This window comes from Choloepus didactylus, chromosome 1, assembly GCF_015220235.1.
Source record: "Choloepus didactylus isolate mChoDid1 chromosome 1, mChoDid1.pri, whole genome shotgun sequence".
Classification (NCBI taxonomy): domain Eukaryota; kingdom Metazoa; phylum Chordata; class Mammalia; order Pilosa; family Megalonychidae; genus Choloepus; species Choloepus didactylus.
The window spans coordinates 136817517-136837776 of record NC_051307.1 but is presented as its reverse complement, the minus strand read 5'-3'; the positions used below and the strand labels follow the sequence as shown (position 1 = coordinate 136837776).

The following is a 20260-nucleotide window of genomic DNA, read 5'->3' as shown; positions in this document are numbered from 1 at the left end:
GAGGTAGGAGGTCCAAATTCGTTCTTTTGCATGTGGATTTCCGTTTATTAGAGAGACTATTCTTTCTCCATTGAATGGACTTGGCATCTTTGTTGAAAATCAGCTGGCCATAGATGTGTGGGTTTATTTCTGGACTCTCAATTCCATTCCACTGGTTTGTATTTCTCTCCCTATTCCATTACCACACTGTTTTTGTTACTGTAGATTTGTGGTAAGTTTTAAAATCAGGAAATGTGAGTCCTCCAACTTTTTCTCTTTTTTCAAGATTGTGTTTTCTATTTTGGATACCTGGCAATTCCATATGGATTTGAGGGTCAGCTTTTCCATTTCTGTAAGAAAGGCTTCTGGAATTTTCATAGGAACTGCACTGAATTTGTAGATTGCTTTGGGTACTAGTGACATCTTAATAATATTAAGTCTTCCAATCCATAAACACCAATATCTTGTCATTTATTTAGGACTTCTTTAATTTCTTTCAGAAGTGTTATGTACTTTTCAGTGTAGAAGTTTTTCACTTCCTTGGTTTAATTTATTTAACCAAGGATAACTTAATTGTTTTATTATTTTAGATGCTGTTGTAAATAAAATAGTATTTTAAAGCTGAAAAGCATTATGATGTTTTTATACAGTGCAGTTTCATTTTATAGTGATGAAACTGGTTAGATATGTTAGTGATTCATTTAAAGTTTCAAAACCAAGTCTTCCCAATGTTTTGTTAAGCTGTACAATGTTAGAAAAGTGAATACTTTGGAGGCCCAGAACTATATTTAAAATCTTTAATTCTTGCTTTAGTTAAGTAGCTTAAAGTTTTAAATTGAGCCCTAACAGTGATTTTCAGCTGGTGTTGGAGATATTGCATTGGGGTAAGTGAGGGATTGGCTCACCTGATGATTCTGCAAACAAAGCAGTAATTTAACATATTACTTTGTTTAATAGAAATTATATTTTACTTTGTTCATATAAATTATATTTTATTTATCATTAATTTGAGATTTTTTATCTGATACAAATCATTACATAGAATGAATCCTGCTTTTATATGACATTGAAAGATAGATAACTATTTTTGTAAAAAAATGATTGCATATTAGAATCTGAAGACTTAACTTTAAAGTAAGACAAGTAGACTTCTTATAATACTAGTTAACCCCTTAATATAAAAACCTTAGATTCTATTCCTGTATGTTCTTTTCCCTCTTTGTACTGAATGTACAAACACTACCATAGCCAATAGAAAATAGTTTAAAAAAAAAAAGAAAAATGTCACCCGGTTTTATCATTTAAATATTATCAATTTAAAAAAAATTTTTGTTCTTTTTCCTATGTATCTATTTTATTAAATTATAGTGGGTATAGATAGTTTTTTTTTTAACTGCAATTTTATTGAGATCTATTCACACACTATATAATCCATCCAAAGTATATGATCAGTGGCTCACAGTATTATCATGTAGTTGTGCATTCATCACAACAATTAATTTTAGAATGTTTTTATTACTCCCCCCCAAAAAAATAAAAAAATAAAAAATACATTAAAAAGGACACTGAAAATATCCCATATCCCTTACCCCCCCCATTATTTATATATATATTTTTGTCTGTTTTTTGTTACTCATCTGCCCATACGTTGGATCCAGGGAGTGTCAGTCACAAGGTTTTCACAATCACATGGTCACACAATAAAAGTTATACAGTTATACAACATCATTGAGAATCAAGGCTACTGCATTACAGTTCAACCGTTTCAGGTATTGCTTTCTAGCTATTCTAATTCACTTGAAACTAAAAAAGAATATCTATATAATGCATAAGAATAACCTCCAGAATGATCTCTTGACTCTTATTTGAAATCTCTTAGCACTGAAACTTTATTTTGTTATATTTCTTTTCCCCCTTTTGGTCAAGAATGCATTCTCAATCCCATGATGCCAGGGCCAGGCTCATCCCTGGGTGTCATGTCCCATGTTGCCAGAGAGACTTACACCCCTGGGAGTCATTTCCCATGTTGGGGGAGGGTAGTGAGTTAATTTACAATGTTGGCTTAAATATACAGGCCACATCTGAGCAACAAAAGAGGATCTCTGGGGGTGACTCTTAGGCATAGTTATAAGTAGGCTTAGCTTCACCACTGGAGAGGTTTCATAAGGGAAAGCCTCTAGATTGAGGGTTTGGCTTAATAAATTGGGAGTCCCCATTGCTTAAGAGAATAGCAGGAATTCCCCAGGTGGGGAATTTTAATAGTTCCACATTTTCCTTCACTCCCTCAAGGGGATTTCGCAAATACTTTTTTATTTTCTGCCCAAAATATTCTGGGATGTATTGGGGTATTACATTAGCCTATAAAGAATAATAAGAACTAATTCCCTATTCTAGGTTCCATGTAACTATATTGTTTAAATAAACTGACCAGATAGGTTAAATTAGATACTGTGCTACAGAAAATATAAATTTTGTACCAAGTAAATCTCTTTTCCTTTGGTCTCACACAGAAGTTGGAGTTTAAAAATACAGTCAACATCATCCTTTACCCTATTTGTTAATTTATGTTAGTCCTAACTAGTCCATTACATTCATACCTCTAATTGTAGGCTGATCTCTTTTTCAGCTTCTTTAACAGTTGCTGTAAGGAGTAATGCTGAATTTCAGAGCTGCAGAATTCTAACTCTGTGTCTCAGGTGTCACACATATACCCAAATTTCCAAGGAAGTACCAGGTTATACACAAAGTGTTCAGCATCTCAGAATTTAGAAATAACAGTTAAAACTCAGGAATAGATGTGACTGCTGTAATATTGTATAATCTAGGAACCTATACAGTAAGCTTGATTGAACATTCTGTACTCCTTAATCATCAGTTGCCCAATCTCTGCCCTCCTTCTATCCTTGGATAACCTATGCTTTCAAATGCAGTTCTCAGCATTTGCTCATTATAGTTATTTTATATTAGTGAGGACTTATAATATTTGTCCCTTCATTTTTGGCTTATTTCACTCAGCATAATGTCCTCAAGATTCATTCACCTAGTGATTATGCCTCATCACTTCAGTCCTTCTTGTAGCCACTCAGTATTCCCTTGTATGTATACACAGTTCTCACTTCTGTTCATCCATTGACATACCCTTAGGTGACCTCCACCCACTGCAAATCAGGAATAATGCCGCCATAAACATCAGTGTGCAAATGTCTATTTATGTCCCTGATTTTAGTTCTTCCAAGTATACACCATATAATGGAATTGCAGGGTCATATGGCAACCCTACACCCAGCTTCCTGTGGAACCACCACACTGTCCTCCAGAGGGACTGCACCATTCTGCTTTCCTACTGTGCCAGTTTGAATGCATTATGTCTCCCAGAAAAAGCCATATTCTTTGATGCAATCTTGTGGGGCAGAAGTTTTAGTGCAGATTAGATTGGAATCCTTTGAGTGTTTCTGTGGAGATGTGCCCCACCCAACTGTGGGTTATGACTCTGGATAATTTCCATGGAGGTGTTACCCAACCCATTCAGGGTGGGTCTAAATTAAATCACTGGAGCCACATAAATGAGCTGACAAACAGAAGGAACTCAGTGCAGCTGTAAGTGACATTTTGAAGAGGAGCTACAGCCAAGAGGGGCACGTTGAAGAATGCACAGAAGCTGAGAGAGTAGCTGCAGATGAGAGACAGTTTGAAGATGGCCGTTGAAAGCAGACTCTTGCTCCGAGAAGCTAAGAGAGGACAAATGCCCCAAGAGCAACTAAGAGTGACATTTTTGAGGAACTGCAGCCTAGAGAGGAACATCCTGAGAGAAAGCCATTTTGAAACCAGAACTTGGAGCAGATTGTGGCCACGTGCCTTCCCAACTAACAGAAGTTTTCTAGACGCCATTGGCCATCTTCCAGTGAAGGTACCCAATTGTTGATGTGTTACCTTGGACACTTTATAGCCTTAAGACTAATTGTGTAACCAAATAAACCCCCTTTTATAAAAGCCAATCCATCTCTGGTGTTCTGCATTCTGGCAGCATTAGCAAACTAGAACACCTACCAACAGCAAATAGGTATATCTGGTTCCTCACATCTTCTCCAGCACTTGTGTCTTTTTGCTTATTTTTTAACCAGTTCATTCACCTACCATGCAGTCCATTCTAAGTGAGCTATCAGTGGCTGCCAGTATAATCACATAGTTATGCATTCACCACCACAATCTATACGATAACATTTCCATTTCTTCCACAAGGAAAGAAGAGGGAAAAAATTAAAGAATAATAATAAAAAATAAAAATGACAGTCACATCAACAACAAAAATCCTATATTCCTCCATTATATACCTCGCTTATTGACATTTAGCTTTGGTATATTGCCTTTGTAACAATTAATGGAAGAATATTACACTGTTACTGTTAACTATAGACCCTAGTTTGCATTGATTGTATTTTTTTCTGTATACCATCCCATTTTCAATACCTTACAATGGTAACATTCATTTTTTCTCCTTCATGTAAAAACTTGCTTATATTTGTACATTTAATCACCATCATTGTTTACTCGAGGTTTGGCTAAGTTATATAGTCCCTGTTTTAATCCTGTATCTATACTTCTGGTGTCATATATGCCCCTAGCTTTCCTCTTTCAACTAGACTTGCACTCAGCTTTGTTCATTATACTTACAGTATTATGCTACCATCAGATAGTATGGTGCTATCCATTTCTGGATCTTTACTGTCAATCCTGTTGTACATTCTGTACTCCTTCAGCATCAAATGCATCTTCACCTCTTTCTATCTTCTGATAACCTGTGTTCTTAATTTTAGTGCTCAAAGTTTGCTCATTATAGTTAGTTCATATTAGTGAGAGCATACAGTATTTGTTTTGTTTCTGGCTAATTTTGCTCAACATAATGACCTCAGGGTTCATCCAGACTGTTGTATGCATCATAACTTTATTCCTTCTTACAACTGCGTAATATTCCATCGTATGTATATACGACAGTTTGTTTATTTGCGTGTCCATTGATGGAGACTTGGGGTGTTTCCATCTCTTGGTGATCATGAATAATGCTACTATAAATGTAGCTGTACAAATGTCCGTTTGTGTCCCTGCCTTCAGTTCTTCTGAGTATATACCTAGTAATGGGATTTCTGGATCATACGGCAATTCTATAGTTAACTTCCTGAGGAGCTGCCAAACTGCCTTCCAGAGTGGTTGCAACGCTCTACATTCCCACCAACAGTGAATAAGTGTACCTCTTTCTCTACTTCCTATCCAGCACTTGTAGTTTTCTGTTTTTTTTTTTTTTAATAATGGCCATTCTAGTAGGTGTGAGATGATAATCTCATTGTGGTTTTGATTTGCATTTCCCTAATAGCTAGTGAAGTTGAGCATCTTTTCATGTGTTTTTGAGCCATTTGTATTTCCTCTTTGGAAAAGTGTCATTCCATGTCTTTTGCCCATTTTTTAATTGGGTTGTTTGTCTTTCTGTTGTTGAGTTGTAGGGTCTCTTTAAATATTCTGGGTATTAAGCCCTTATCTGATATGTGGTTTCTAGCTATTGTCTTCCATTGCATAGGCTGGCCTTTTTACTTTCCTGACAAAGTCCTTTGAAGCACAAAAGTGTTCAATTTTGAGGAGATTCCATTTGTCTGTTTCTTTCAATGCTCTTGCTTTGGGTGTAAGGTCTAGGGAACCACATTGGATCACAATATCTTTAAGATATTTCTGTACATTTTCTTCTAATGGTTTGATAGTCTTAGCTCTAATCTTTAGGTCTTTGATCCATTTCGAGTTAATTTTGGTGTAAGGTGTGAGATAGGGGTCCTCTTTCATTCTATTGGCTATAGATATCCAGTTCTCCAAGCACCATTTGTTGAAGAGGCTGCTCTGTTCCAGTTGTGTTGACTTGACTGCCTTATCAAAGATCATTTGTCCGTAGATGACAGGGTCTATTTCTGAACACTCAATTTGATTCCATTGGTCAGTATATCTATCTTTATGCCAGTACCATGCTGTTTTGATCATTGTAGCTTTATAATACACTTTAAAGTCAGATATTGTATGTAAGACCTCTCACTTCATTTTTCTTTCTGAAGATATTTTGAGGTCACCCTGCCCTTCCAAATAAATTTAATTATAAGTTTTCTGTTTCCACAAAGTAAATTGTTGGAATTTTAATGGGTACTGCATTGAATCCGTAAATCAATTTGGGTAGAATTGACATCTTAACTATATTTAGTTTTCCAGTCCATGAACACAGTATATCCTTCCATTTATTTAGAGCTTCCTTGATTTGCTTTAGCAGTGTTTTGTTGTTTTCTGTGTATAGTTTGTTTATGTCCTTGGTTAAATTTATTCCTAAATGTTTGATTCTTTTGGTTGCTATTGTAAATGGAATTTTTTTCTTCATTGCCTCCTCAGAGTGCTCATTACTAGTGTATAGAATCACAACTGATTTTTTTGTGTTGATCTTGTATCCTGCCACTTTGCTGTAATTGTTTATTAGCTCTAGTAGCTTTACTGTAGATTTTTTTGAGATTTTCTACATATAGGATCGTGTCATCTGCAAACAGTGAAAGTTTTACTTCTTCCTTTCCAATTTGGATACTTTTATTTCTTTTTCTTGTCTAATTGCTCTACATAGATCTTCCAGCACAATGTTGAATAACAGTAGTGACAGTGGGTGTCTCTGTCTTGTTGCAGATCTTAGAGGGGAAGCTTTCAGTCTTTCCCCATTGAGTTTGTTAGCTGTGGGTTTTTCATATATTCCCTTTATTATGTTGCAGAAGTTTCCTTCTATTTCTATTCTTTGAAGTGTTTTCATCAAGAAAGGATGCTGAATTTTCTCAAATGCCTTTTCTGCGTCAATCATAATGATCATGTGGTTTTTCCTCTTTAATTTATTGGTGTGTTTTATTACATTAATTGATTTTCTTATGTTGAACCACCCTTGCATACCTGGAATAAAACCCACTTGGTTATGGTGTGTAATTCTTTTAATGTGCTGCTGGATTTGATTTGCAAGTATATTTTTTAAGGATATTTACATCTATTTTCATAAAAGAGATTGGTCTGTAATTTTCTTTTCTTGCAGTATCTTTGCCTGGCTCTGGTATTATGGTGATGTTGGCTTCATAGTATGAGTTAGGTAGCTTTCCCTCCTTGTGTCAGTTTGAACGTATTATGTCCTCCCAAATGCCGTTATCTTTGATGTAATCTTGTGTGGGCAGACCTATCAGTGTTAATTAGATTGTAATTCTTTGAGTGTTTCCATGGAGATGTGCCCCATCCAACTGTGGGTGATGACTCTGATTGGATAATTTCCATGGAGGTGTTGGCCCGCCCATTCAGGGTGGGTCTGAATTAAATTACTGGAGCACTATATAAGATCAGACAGAAGGAGCAAGCTGCTACAGCCAAGAGGGACACGTTGAAGAAAGCACAGGAACTGCAGATGAGAGACATTTTGAAGATGGCCATTGAAAGCAAACTCTTGCTCTGGAGAAGCTAAGAGAGGACATATACCCCAAGTGCAACCAAGAGTGACATTTTGGAGGAACTGCGGCCTAGAGAGGAATGTCCTGGGAGAAAGCCATTTTGAAACCAGAACTTTGGAGCCGATGCCAGCCACGGGACTTCCCAGCTAACAGACGTTTTCTGGACAGCATTGGGCATCCTCCAGTGAAGATACCCGATTGCTGATGTGTTACCTTGGACACTTCATGGCCTTAAGACTGTAACTGTAACCAAATAAACCCCCTTTTATAAAAGCCAATCCATCTCTGGTTTTTGTGTTCTGGGAGCATTAGCAAACTAGAACACACTCCTCTTCAATTTTTTTGGAGAGTTTCATCAGGATTGGTATTCTTTCTTGAATGCTTGGTAAAATTTACATGTGAAGCAAATGATCCCAGACTTTTGTTTTTGGGTCTTTTTTTTTTATGACTCAGTAATCTCTTTACTTGTATTTGGTTTGTTGAGGTCTTCTATTTCTTCTTGAGTCAATGTTGGTTGTTCATGCTTTTCTAGGAAGTTGTCCATTTCATCTAAGTTGTCTAGTTTGTTAGCATATAGTTGTTCATAGTATCATCTCATTATCTCCTTTATTTCTGTGGGGTAAATAGTTATGTCCCCCGTCCCATTTCTGATTTTATTTATTTTCATCCTCTCCCTTTTTTCTTTGTCAGCATAGCTAAGGGTACATTGATTTTGTGGATCTTCTTAAAGAACTAACTTGTGGTTTTATTGATTCTCTCTGTTGTTTTCATGTTCTCAATTTCTTTGTTATTTCTTTCCTTTTGGTAGCTTTGGGGTTAGTTTGCTGTTCTTTCTCTGCTGTTCTTCACTCTCCAGGTGAGCAATTAATTCCTTGAATTTTGTTCTTCTTTTTAAATATAGGCAGTTTAGGCAATAAATTTTTCTTCTTTTTAAATATAGGTGGTTAAGGCAATAAATTTTCCTCTCAGCACTGTCTTTGCTGCATCCCATCTTCAGTGAACAATCAGCCATTCACAGTACCATCATATAGTTGTGTATTCATCACCAGAATCAACATTTTTTAAAATTCAATTTTATTGAGATATATTCACATACCATACAGTCATCACTGGTGTACAATCAGTTGTTCGCAGCACCATTATATAGTTGTGCATTCATCACCACATTCAATTTTTGAACATTTTCATTACCCATACACAAAAAAAGGATAAGAATAGAAGTTAAAGTGGAAAAGAACACCCAAAACATCCCATCCCCCCATTCTTCCCTATTATTCTCCCTATTACTTCTCAGCCCACAGCTCCCCATCAGTGTAAAGAGGTTTGGTCCCTTTAATTCACAGTGGATCCAGACCTGGCCAGGGGCTGAGAGTGTCAGAAGCCAAACTTGAGTTGTTTCTGGTTTGTTTTTTTCCCCCAGGCCCTGGGGTCTGAGTTCCCAGAGGGAGGCTAGCCATATGAGCTGGGCCCTGTCCCCCTTTTCATAGGGAAGATACACCCCCCCAGGGAGTTCTCTTCTATACTTGAATTCTTCCTTTGCCTCTCTGACTTTCTTAATTCCACTCTTGCCTGGGTCAGCCCTTGACAATGGAAAATTCCTGAGGCTTCTAATGAGCTGCTTAGAATGAGAGAGAAAAAAAAAAAGGGAAAAGAGTGAAAGAGCCCAAGATCCTTTGCAGAGCTAGTCTCCAGCCCCTCAGTTTTGCCAGTTGACCGTAGTTTGTACCCAGTTCTCTGTGCCCCCTTTTTGGGGACACAGCTGTTTTCCAGTATTCTGAGCTCAGCTATCTCCAAAAGCCTCTGTTTTTAATTAGTTATATGTGTGTAAATATATATACATATCCCAGGAGGAACTAAAGATTCCTGTTTGCTCAGGGCTTATCTGTGCCTGTAGGTTGTATTTAGTAGTCCAGATTTGTCAAATTAAAACTGCAGTTGGTGCTTGGTTGAGCTATTGCTTCTTTCTCCCAGAGTGAAGTTCTGCAGCTCAGCCTGCATTCCTGGGGGGAGGGGCACCGGTCTGTAGTTTTTACTTGCAGTTTTTATGCTGCAATCTCAGCCGTTCCACCCAATACTGACTGTTGTATTATGTGTGAACAGTCATGGATGTCCCCCAACAGTTGTTCCAGATTATTTACTAGTTATTCCTGGCTAATTACTATTTGTTGTAGAGGATTTAACTAAATTCCACACCTCTGTATGCCACCATCTTGTCCCACCTCTCCAGAATCAACTTTTGAACATTTTCCTTACTCCAAAAAAAAAAAGAAAGAAAAAAAAAAAGTAAAAAGGAACACCCAAAACATTCCACCCTCCATCCCACCCTATTTTCATTTAGCTTTTGTCCCTATTTTTCTACTCATCTGTCCATACACTGTATAAAGTGAGTGTAAGTGGCAAGGTTTTCAAATCACACAGTCACAGCATGTAAGCTACATAGTTATGTAATTGTCTTCAAGAATCAAAAATATGGGTTGCAGTTAAGTAGTTTCAGGTATTTCCTTGTAGCTATTCCAATACACTAAAAATTAAAAAGGGATATCTATATAGCGTATAAGAATGCCCTCCAGATTGACCTCTTGTCTCCATTTGAAATCTTTCAGTCACTGAAACTTTATTTTGTTTCATTTCGCTTCCCCCTTTTGGTGAAGAAGATTTTCTCAATCCCATGATGCCAACTCCAGGCTCATCCCTGGGAGACATGTCCCATGTTGCCAGGAAGATTTATACCCCGAGAGTCATGTCCCACTTAGGGAGGGGGGCAGTGCATTCACCTGCTACATGGGCTTAGAGAAAGAGAGAGGGCCACATCTGAGCAACAAAGAGGTTCTCTGGGGGAGACTTTTAGGCACAATTATAAGTAGGCTTAGCCTCTCTTTTGCAGCAACAACCTTCCCAAAGGCACGCCCCAAGATTGAGGGCTCATCCTATCAAATTGATAGTCCTCAATGTTAGTGAGAATATCAGTAATAACCGAAGTGGGGAAGTCCATTTCTGCATTTTTCCCTAGTTCCCCAGGGTGACCCTGCAAATATATCCTCATTCTCTGCCTATATTACTTTTGGGATATATTGGAATTTCACAGTAACCTGCACTAACCTAGCAGATCTCACTTCCTATTTTTAGTTCCATGTAATTATGGTATTTGAATAAACTGACCATACAAGTTAAGTGATTTAGTGTGCTGCAGAAAATATAGATCCTGCCCTAAATAAATATCTCTTCCCTTGGTCTCACAGAGAAATTGAAGTTTTAAAACACAGTCAATATCATCCTTTATCCTTTGGCCTGATTTTCCTTAGTCCTAACCAGATCCACTTCATTCATTTCTCCAACTGAAGTCTGAACTCGTATTTCAGCTTTTTAAACAGTTGCTGTATGAAGTAATACTGACATTCATGGCTGCTGAGCTCTAGCTCTGAGTTTCAGGTGTCACGCAGATACCCAAAGTTCCAGGGACCGACCAGGTTATACACAAAGAGCTCAGCATCTCAGAATTTAGAGATAACCATTACAACTCAGGAATAGCCTGGATCCAGGGACCAATTGGAAATATCTGAGGCTTTCTGTAATAAGCTACTTAGAATAGTTATTTCAATAGAAAAAAAAAAGGGGGGGGGAAACAAAATCAGAACACCCTTTTCAAAGCCTCTCCCTAGCCCCAAGTTTTCTCAGTCTTGGTATGGGCTATTTAAAGGCTATTATTATCCCTTTCACCTGAATAGTTATTCTCAGACAATTTTAATTCTTAATTCCACCCTTGGCTGGGGGCAATGCTGTAGCAGGAGCTCTGATGGGCTATTGAAAATTAAAAAGATAAAGACAGCAAGAAAGAAAAAAAAAAAAAAACCCTTTTCAGATACAGACTCCAGCTCCCTGGGTTTGGAAGCCAGAGTGCTATTTGGTCCTGTATCTATGTGCCCCTTTTTCTTAGAGCCCAGCCCTTTTCCAGTATTCTGAATACCTCCAACTCCAAAAGTCTCTGTTTTTTTTTTTTTTTTTTTTTGTCAACCCCTTCCACTCTGCTGGACAGATTCCTCTGGACTCCTTTTGTGCCTGCTCCTGGTTTATCTGTGCTTGGGATTTTTATTCAGAGTCTGAGTTTGTTAATTAATTCTGCAGTTGGTGCCAGGTTGAGGCCCACTCCTTGCTCCCAGCACAGATTGTTTCTTTTTCCATTAGGGAACCAGCTCCAAAACAGTCTGCCATGCCAGGGGGTAGGGTGTGTGTGGACTGGTTGGGGCCAGGGAAATGTAGTTTTTTTTGCTGTGATCTCAGGCATTCCACCCATTCCATATTGGTGTTATGATGCATGACCGGTCACAGAAGTCCCTGAAGCGGCTGTTCCATACAGTTATTGGCTGTTTACCAGCTGCACTAGAGGAATAACTAGATTCCACTCCTCACCACTCCGCCAACTTCCTGTATTCCATAAGTTTTTTTTTTGGGTTTTGAAATAGACTTTTTTTTTTTTGTATATATATATTTTTTTTTTTTAATTAAATTCAATTTTATTGAAATACATTCACACACCATACAATCATCCATGGTATACAATCCACTGTCCACAATATGATAACATAGTTATGCGTTCATCACCACAGTCTATCTCGGAACATTTTCCTTACATCAGAAAGAACCAGAACAAGAATAAAAAATAAAAGTGAAAAAAGAACACCCAAATGCATATCTCTGAGACACCTGAAACTCAGAGCTAGAGCTCGGCAGATATGAATGTATTCCATAAGTTTTGATATGTTGTGTTCTCACTTTCATTTGCCTCAAGATATTTACAGATTTCTCTAATTTCTTCCTTGACCCTCTAGTTGTTTAAAAAGTGTGTTGTTTAACCTCCATATATTTGTGAATTTTCCAGCCTTCTGCCTGTTATTGATTTCTAACTTGATTCCATTATGGTCCAAGAAGGTGTTTGCTGTGGTATCAATTTTTTTTTTTTTAATTTGTTGAGACTTGCTTTGTGACCCAACATGTGGTCTACCCTAGAGAATGATCCATGAGCACCTGAGAAACATTTATATCCTGCAGTTGTTGGGTGCAAAGTTCAGTAAATGTCTGTTAAGTCTAGTTCATTTATCGTATTATTTAAAATCTATTTTCTTATTGATCCTCTGTCTAGATGTTCTATCCATTAATGAGAGTGGTGCATTGAAGTCTCCAACTGTTATTGTATAAGCATCTACTTCTCCCTTCGTTGTTGGCAGTGTTTGCCTCATGTATTTTGGGGCACTCTGGCTCAGTGCATACATATTTATAATTGTTACGTCTTCTTGATGGACTGTCCCTTTTATTAATACGTGTCTTTCTTTATCTCTTTTGTTTTACATTTGAAGTCTAATTTGTCTGATATTAGAATAGCTACCCCTGCTCTTTTCTGGTGGTTGTTTGCATGAAATATCTTTTTCCAGCTTTTCACTTTCAATCTGGTTTTTTCCTTGGGTCTTAACTGAGTCTCTTGAAAACAGCATATTGATGGATCCTGTTTTCTTTACCCATCCTGCCAATGTTATGTCTTTTGATTGGGGAGTTTAATCCATTAACATTTAATATTATTGCTATAAATGCAGTACTTTCTTCAACCATTTTGCCTTTTGGATTTTATCTGTCATATCTTATTTTTTTTCTCTCTTTTTACCCTATTATTGCCCTTACTGCTAATCTTCATTTCTACACTCTTCTCCAATCCTCTCTGTCCTGTCTTTTCATATCTGTCTGTAGCATTCCCTTTATCATTTCTTGTAGAGCAGTTTCTTTTTTCATGAATTCTCTCCATATCTGTTTATCTGTAAATATTCTATACTCTGCCTCATTTTTTTCTTAAAACTTTTTATTTTGAAATAATTGCAAACTTACAAGACAGTTCCAAAAACAATACAAAATCCACACAGTGAGCACCAATATATGTCCTCAACCCAATAGTGATGTTCCGTAAATTTTCACCTTCTGCCACATTTCTTATGTCACTCTATCTATCCACCAATCCAGTTATAGTTTTTAAATATTTGAGAGTAGGTTGTATACATCAGGATCCTTGAACATGCAATACCTCCATGTACATTTCCTGAGAGCGAGGATATTCAATTACATAACTGCCTTAAGAACAATTATCAAGTTCAAGAACTTTAACATTGAAATATGGCTTACAGTCTGTATTCCAATTTTTTTATATGTCCCCATGTCCATTTCAGCTTTTTCTTCCCAGTCATTAGATGCAGTCCAGGATCAGTCCAGGATCATATATTCCAAATAATTGTCACTGTCTCTTAAGCTGCTTTTTTTTTTTTTTTTAATTGTAGAAACACATATACAGTGTAAAGTTTTCCATCTCAACACTCCCAAGCATATCTCACCACCATCCATTTTCAGCACTCTCCCATCACCCTAAAGAGAAACTCTAGACCCGTCTTGCAGTAACTCCACATCACACCCCCAGTACCTGGTAACCTGTGCTCTGCTTTCTGTTTCTATGTATTTGCATATCCTCAGCTGTTTGGTATAAGTATAACCATACAATATCTATTCTTTTGTGTCTGACATGTCCATCCATGTCTTCAAGGTCAATCCGTGGTGTCACATGTATCAGAACTTCATTCCTTTTTATGGCTGAGTAATACTAGATTACATGTATATATTGCATTGTATTTATCTATTCATCTGCTGATGGACACTTTGGTTGCTTCTGCCTTTAGCCTATTGTGAATGATTCTGCTATGAGCATTGGTGTTTTTTTAGGTATATGTCTAGAAGTGAGATCAAGGGGTCATATGGCAATTCTGTTTAGTTTTTGAAGAAACACAAAACTTTTTCACAGCAGCTGCACCATTTTACATTCCCATCAACAGTGTACAAAGGTTCCTATTTCTCTGCATCCTCAATAACTTACTATTTTCTGTATTTTTTTTTTAGTTCATTTTTAAAGAATAGCCATTCTAGTGGGTATGAGATAATATATCTTTATGGTTTTGACTTGCATTTCTCTAATGGCTAATAATGTTGAGTACCTTTTCATGTGCTTAGTGGCCATCTGTATACTACTTTTAATTTTCTCAATCATATCCTTAGATGCACCACTCACCTAACTTTTAAAATACACATGAAATAATGCATAAAACTTGATTGGATCCTGGGGACAGTTGGATCCAATCAAGTTGTCTCCCTCATTTTTGAAGGACAGTTTTGCCAGATATAAATTCTTGGTTGGCAGTTTTTCTCTTTTGATATCTTAAATGTATCATACCACTGCCTTCTTGCCTCCATGGTTTCTGCTGAGAGATCCACATTTAGTCTCATCAAGCTTCCTTTGTATGTGATGGATTGCTTTTCTCTTGCTGCTTTCAGAATTCTCTGTCTTTGACATTTGACAATCTGATTAGTAAGTGTCTTGGAGTAGGTCTATTTGGATCTATTCTATTTGGGGTTACCCTGCAGTTCTTGGACCTGTAATTTATGTCCTTCATAAGAATTGGGAAATTTTCATTTATTATTTCCTCCATTATTTTTTCTGCCCCCTTTTCCTTCTCTTCTTCTTTTGGGACATGCATAACACGTATATTCGTGCACTTCATGTTGTCATTCAGTTCTCTGACACCCTGCTCATATTTTTCCATTCTTTTCCTTATCTGTTCTTTTGTGTGCAGGATTTCAGATGGTATATCCTCTAGTTCACTAATCCTTTCTTCTGCCTCTTCAGATCTGCTGTTGTATGTGTCTATTCTGTTTTACATCTACTCTGTCATGCCTTTCATTCCCATTAGTTCTTCCATTTGTTTTTTCAAGCTTTCAGGTTCTTCTGTATGGACACCCTGTGTCTTCTTTATATCCTTCATTTCTTTTGCCACGTTTTCCTTCAACTTGTTGAATTGATTTTGATTTGTTTGAACATCTTTAGTTGTTTCAACGTCTGTATTTCCGTTGAGGTATTAGTTTGTTCCTCTGTCTGGGTCATATCTTCATTCTCTCTGGTATGTGTCATGATTTTTGCTAGTGTCTAGGCATCTGATTTTCTTATTTAGTTTATCCTGGAGATCATTTTCTTTCTTTTCCTTAGGTTTTCTTGCTGGTTGGCCTTGTTCTCTATCTGTTTTTTTTCTCTCTTGCTGTCCTGTTGATAGATTGGTTCAGCCCCCCAGTCTCCCTCAAACACCGGGCTCACAGTGTCCTGCCTTAGGGGTTTGGGGTAGGCACTGGTCACCACAGCTAATTTTCTGGTTGTGGGTAAAAAAGCTGCTGGCTCCCAGCAGTGCTCTCTTTTTTTACCAGCCAGAAAGACTTGGATTTGTTTTAAGGCACTGCTTTAATAGTTGGGTTTTCCATATTTTCAATCAAAAACTGGGTCAGGTTCCTGTGCAGGGGTCTAGACTAGCTCCAGTGGGACTGAAATACTGTCTGGATAGTCTATGAGGAGTCCTTTAGTTCCCTTGCACTTTCTGGTCTGCCCAGTAGGTGGCACTGTTCAGTAACTTAATCATTCTCAGAAGCAGTTTCCCTTGGCATCCTGGCTGCCTTTGAACAGGCAGGCTAAAACTGCAGGTTTTCTGTGTCCTCAGTTTTCCAGCCTTTTAAAATCTGGCTCAGTGTGGGACTGCATCCCCTACTTTATTTGTTGCAGAGGACTCCCCAAGCTGTACCAGTTTTCAGATATCCCCCAGTCAAGGATCTAGTTGCCTACTGCTGTTTCCCTCAGGGGTGGGGAAAGGGCTTTCTGACCCAGGACTGGAAAAACAGTTTTTGTCCATGTTTTCTCAGACTCTTTGTCCCTCACTTATCTGGGTCTTAAAATGTCCTCCCTGTCTTCTGAGTCTTCAAATGTTGGGTGTCTGTCTCACTATTGTGAGAGAATTTATATTCTGTGTCCCCAGCGTGAGGTATCCCAGCTACTGTGAGAGACTGAGTGTGGGGGAGGGGAGAGGATTAGCTGGTCCAGGACAGGATTTTCCTACCTGATATTTAACTCTGTCTTCAATTTGGCATTTGTAGGGATCTTCTCCAGTCTGTATCTTCCTCCAGAGTTATGAATAATTCAGAATTATCCTTTTTATTTTGTTGCTTTTCTGGGGAGAAATTTCCTGCAGCTGTTTTACATTGCCATGTTGATGATGCCACTCCCCTGGATACAGTTTTAATAATGCTATAGTGAATATCTTCATGAATGTATTTTTATTTTTGAAAAAAATATTTATGATATATTCCCTGAAGTTAAAAAAAAAAGCATCAACATTTTTATGGCTCTTTACTGAAATTGCTTAATTGGTTTCTAAAGGATTATATAACCACTTTATATAGGGACTAGCAGTGTGTGAAGAGTTGACTGGCTTCACAATAACCTCATTAGCATGGTGCTTTAGTTCATATTTCCTCCCCAAAATTTCACAAGTGAAGTGATGTTAGTGCATTGCTTCAATTTTGCACTTTTTTTGATGACTAATGAGGTCTTCTACATTAAAAAATTTTGGATTTTCAGTTAGACAAAATGTAACTCTGAGACAGTAAAATATCTTTTATCTTCAAGGAATCTGAAATTGAAGGAATTGGTAGTTGATTCCTAAACCAAATGTCATAAAAAGAATACTGATATAATGAATCATTGTCAGGCTTGACTTTTTGGAGAGACATCTGAAAAAATTGGGGGCAAGTTTTAATTGTTCATAAATTTAAAAATGTTGTTTTATTGATATCCTCAAAAACTGCACTGGAATTATTTCTCATGACCCTCATGACCTGTCCAAAAACAACAGCAACAGCAACAAAAACAAGCACATCTAAAGTTTAATTAAGACTTTTAATAAATATTTACAAACTTTTACAAGAATGAATATGTTGGGTGTTACCTATTGTATATTATGTTAGAAGCAATTTTCTTTTAATTTAACCTATAGCAATGGGACGCCGATCATCAGATACTGAAGAAGAAAGCAGAAGTAAGAGAAAAAAGAAACACCGGAGACGGTCATCTTCAAGTAGTTCTTCAGACAGTAGAACTTACAATCGAAAGAAAGGTGGAAGGAAATCAAGGTCAAAGTCAAGATCTTGGTCCAGAGATCTTCAGCCTCGTTCACATTCTTATGATAGAAGGTAATTTTTATAACTTTTATTTATATGGTACTGAGGATAAGATTCTTTAGTGTTCATGTATTTTCGTACTTTAAATTTTGCTAGGTAAAACATTTTTTGTTTAGTACTTACATATTTTTGAGGGTTAAGTCCTGACCCAAAGGTTTTTTTTTTTTTTTTCATTAAATTCAGTTTTATTGAAATACATTCATACACCATACAATCATCCATGATACACAATCCACTGTCCACAGTATGATAACTAGTTATGCGTTCATCACCACAATCTATCTCTGAACATTTTCCTTACATCAGAAAGAACCAGAACAAGAATAAAAAATGAAAATGAAAAAAGAACACCCAAATCATCCTCCCATCCCACCCCATTTGTCCTTTAGTTTTTATCCCCATTCCTCCACTCATCCATACACTAGATAAAGGGGGTGTGATCCACAAGGTCTTCACAATCACACTGTCACCCCTTGTAATCTACATTATTATATAATTGTCTTCAGGAGTCCAGACTGCTGGGCTGGAGTTTGGTAGTTTCAGGTATTTACTTCTAGCTATTCCAATACATTAAAGCCGAAGAGGTGTTATCTATATAGCGCATAAGAATGTCCACCAGAGTGACCTCTCGACTCCATTTGGAATCTCTCAGCCACTGAAACTATTTCGTCTCATTTTGCGTCCCCCTTTTGGTCAAGAAGATACTCTCAGTCCCACGATGCCGGGTCCACATTCATCCCCGGGAGTCATACTCTGCGTTGCCAGGGAGATTTACACCCCTGGGAGTCGGGTCCCACGTAGGGGGGAGCTGACCCAAAGGTTTTTATTTCTGCCAGGTCTAGCCATAGAATTAGTATGTTCATCCTTTGCCTGTTCTTTGTAGATAAATAGATGTAAACTGGTTTACTTCTCATACCATATTATCTGGTAATACTGGAAGGATTATGTACTACTTAAGAGCACAAATGCCTTTAATTGCTAGCTGATTGAATCAACAGTCATTTGACTGTTCAAGAGGAATGATGTTTTAATTTAGCTCTATTTTGCTTCAAGAAAGGAGATGTGCTGTGGTCTTGACCTTCTCTGCATCATGAAAATGAAAGGATTCCTAAGAATCTGGAAGATTCTTTTTTGTCCATAACAAAAAATTTTATAGCAATATATTTGATTATATCTTAATTCAGACGTAGACATCGATCAAGCAGTAGCTCTTCTTACGGCTCTAGAAGAAAACGAAGTCGAAGTCGTTCAAGGGGTCGAGGGAAGTCCTATAGAGTGCAGAGGTCTAGATCCAAAAGCAGAACAAGAAGGTATGGTATAACATTTATTGCTCTGATTTAGAGACATAAAATTTGAGACATAAAGTAATAGTCACTTATTGTCTTACGGTTTTACAATTTTGACTGAGCTCACCTGGCAGTTCTTCTGTTTCTTTTACCTAGGGTCACTCTTATAGTTGTAATCACCTGACAGCTTAATGTGAAATAGATGGTTTAATATGGCCTCACATATATGTGGCATTTGATGCTGTCTGATGGCCAGGATACTTCAGATCTCCTGTATGTGGCTTCTCATCCTTCCATTGGCTAGGTTGCAGTCTCTTTTTTTTTTCATGATGGTGGGAGTATTTCAAGAGGGTGAGAAGAGAAACTGCAAAATTGCTTAAAGTCTAGCCTCAGAAGTAACACATTATTAATTTCTTTTGGTCAAAGCAAAGCAAAAGCCAGCCCAGATTCAAGGGGTAGTGAAGTAGGCTCCATATTTTGATGGAAAAAGCAGTAAAGTTGCATAGCAAAGGTGTGTGGAAACAGAGAGAAGAGTGATTAATTAGAGGGTGATAAATTGGCGGCACTGTTTTGACAGTAACTACACATGGTTTTTTCTTTGAAAATCAAGTGATATTATGTTGAACTACCCTTGCATCCCTGGGATAAATCTCTGGGATAAATCCCACTTGATCATGGTGTATAAATCTTGTAATGTGCTGTTGGATTTGGTTTGCTAGTATTTTTTTGAGGATATTTACAACTATAATCATAAGGGATATTGGTCTGTAATTTTCTTTTCTTGTCATCTCTTTGTCTGGCTTTGGTATTAGGGTGATGCTGGCCTCATGGAATGAGTTAGGAATTGTTCCCTCTACTTAATTTTTTTGAGTAGGATTGGTGTTAATTCTTCTTGGAATGTTTGGTAAAATTCACCAATAAAACCATTTGGTCCTGGGCTTGTCTTTTTTTTTTTTTTTTTAGAGTAAGCAGGTAGAAAATTTATTAGGTATGCATGTGAGAGGAACTTGTGGGTGCTCTCACAAAGACAGAACTGAGAAAGGTGAGAGGCCCTGACAATGTGGGTCATTTGCTTTTTTTTTTTTTTGAGGTTTATTCACATACCACGCAGTCATACAAAACAAATCGTACATTCGATTGTTCGTAGCACCATTACGTAGTTGTACATTCATCACCAAAATCAATCCCTGACACCTTCATTACCACACACACAAAAATAACAAGAATAGCAATTAAAGTGAAAAAGAGCAATTAAAGCAAAAAAGAACACTGGGTGCCTTTGTCTGTTTGTTTGTTTCCTTCCCCCATTTTTCTACTCATCCATCCATAAACTAGACAAAGGGGAGTGTGGTCCTTATGGCTTTCCCAATCCCATTGTCACCCCTCATAAGCTAGGTTTTTATACAATCTTCTTCAAGATTCATGGGT

General features: G+C 37.3%; 1 protein-coding gene across 1 annotated transcript in view; it reads left to right on the top strand.

Moving 5' to 3' along the window:
- Positions 1 to 20260, top strand: part of RSRC1 (arginine and serine rich coiled-coil 1) — a 511688-nt gene that overhangs the window by 7485 nt on the left and 483943 nt on the right. The window contains exons 2-3 of the mRNA XM_037823719.1: positions 17363 to 17558; positions 18731 to 18856. Of these exons, the coding sequence (XP_037679647.1) occupies positions 17365 to 17558; positions 18731 to 18856 (320 nt within the window). The 5' untranslated portion in view covers positions 17363 to 17364. The remainder of the gene's footprint in view (positions 1 to 17362; positions 17559 to 18730; positions 18857 to 20260) is intronic.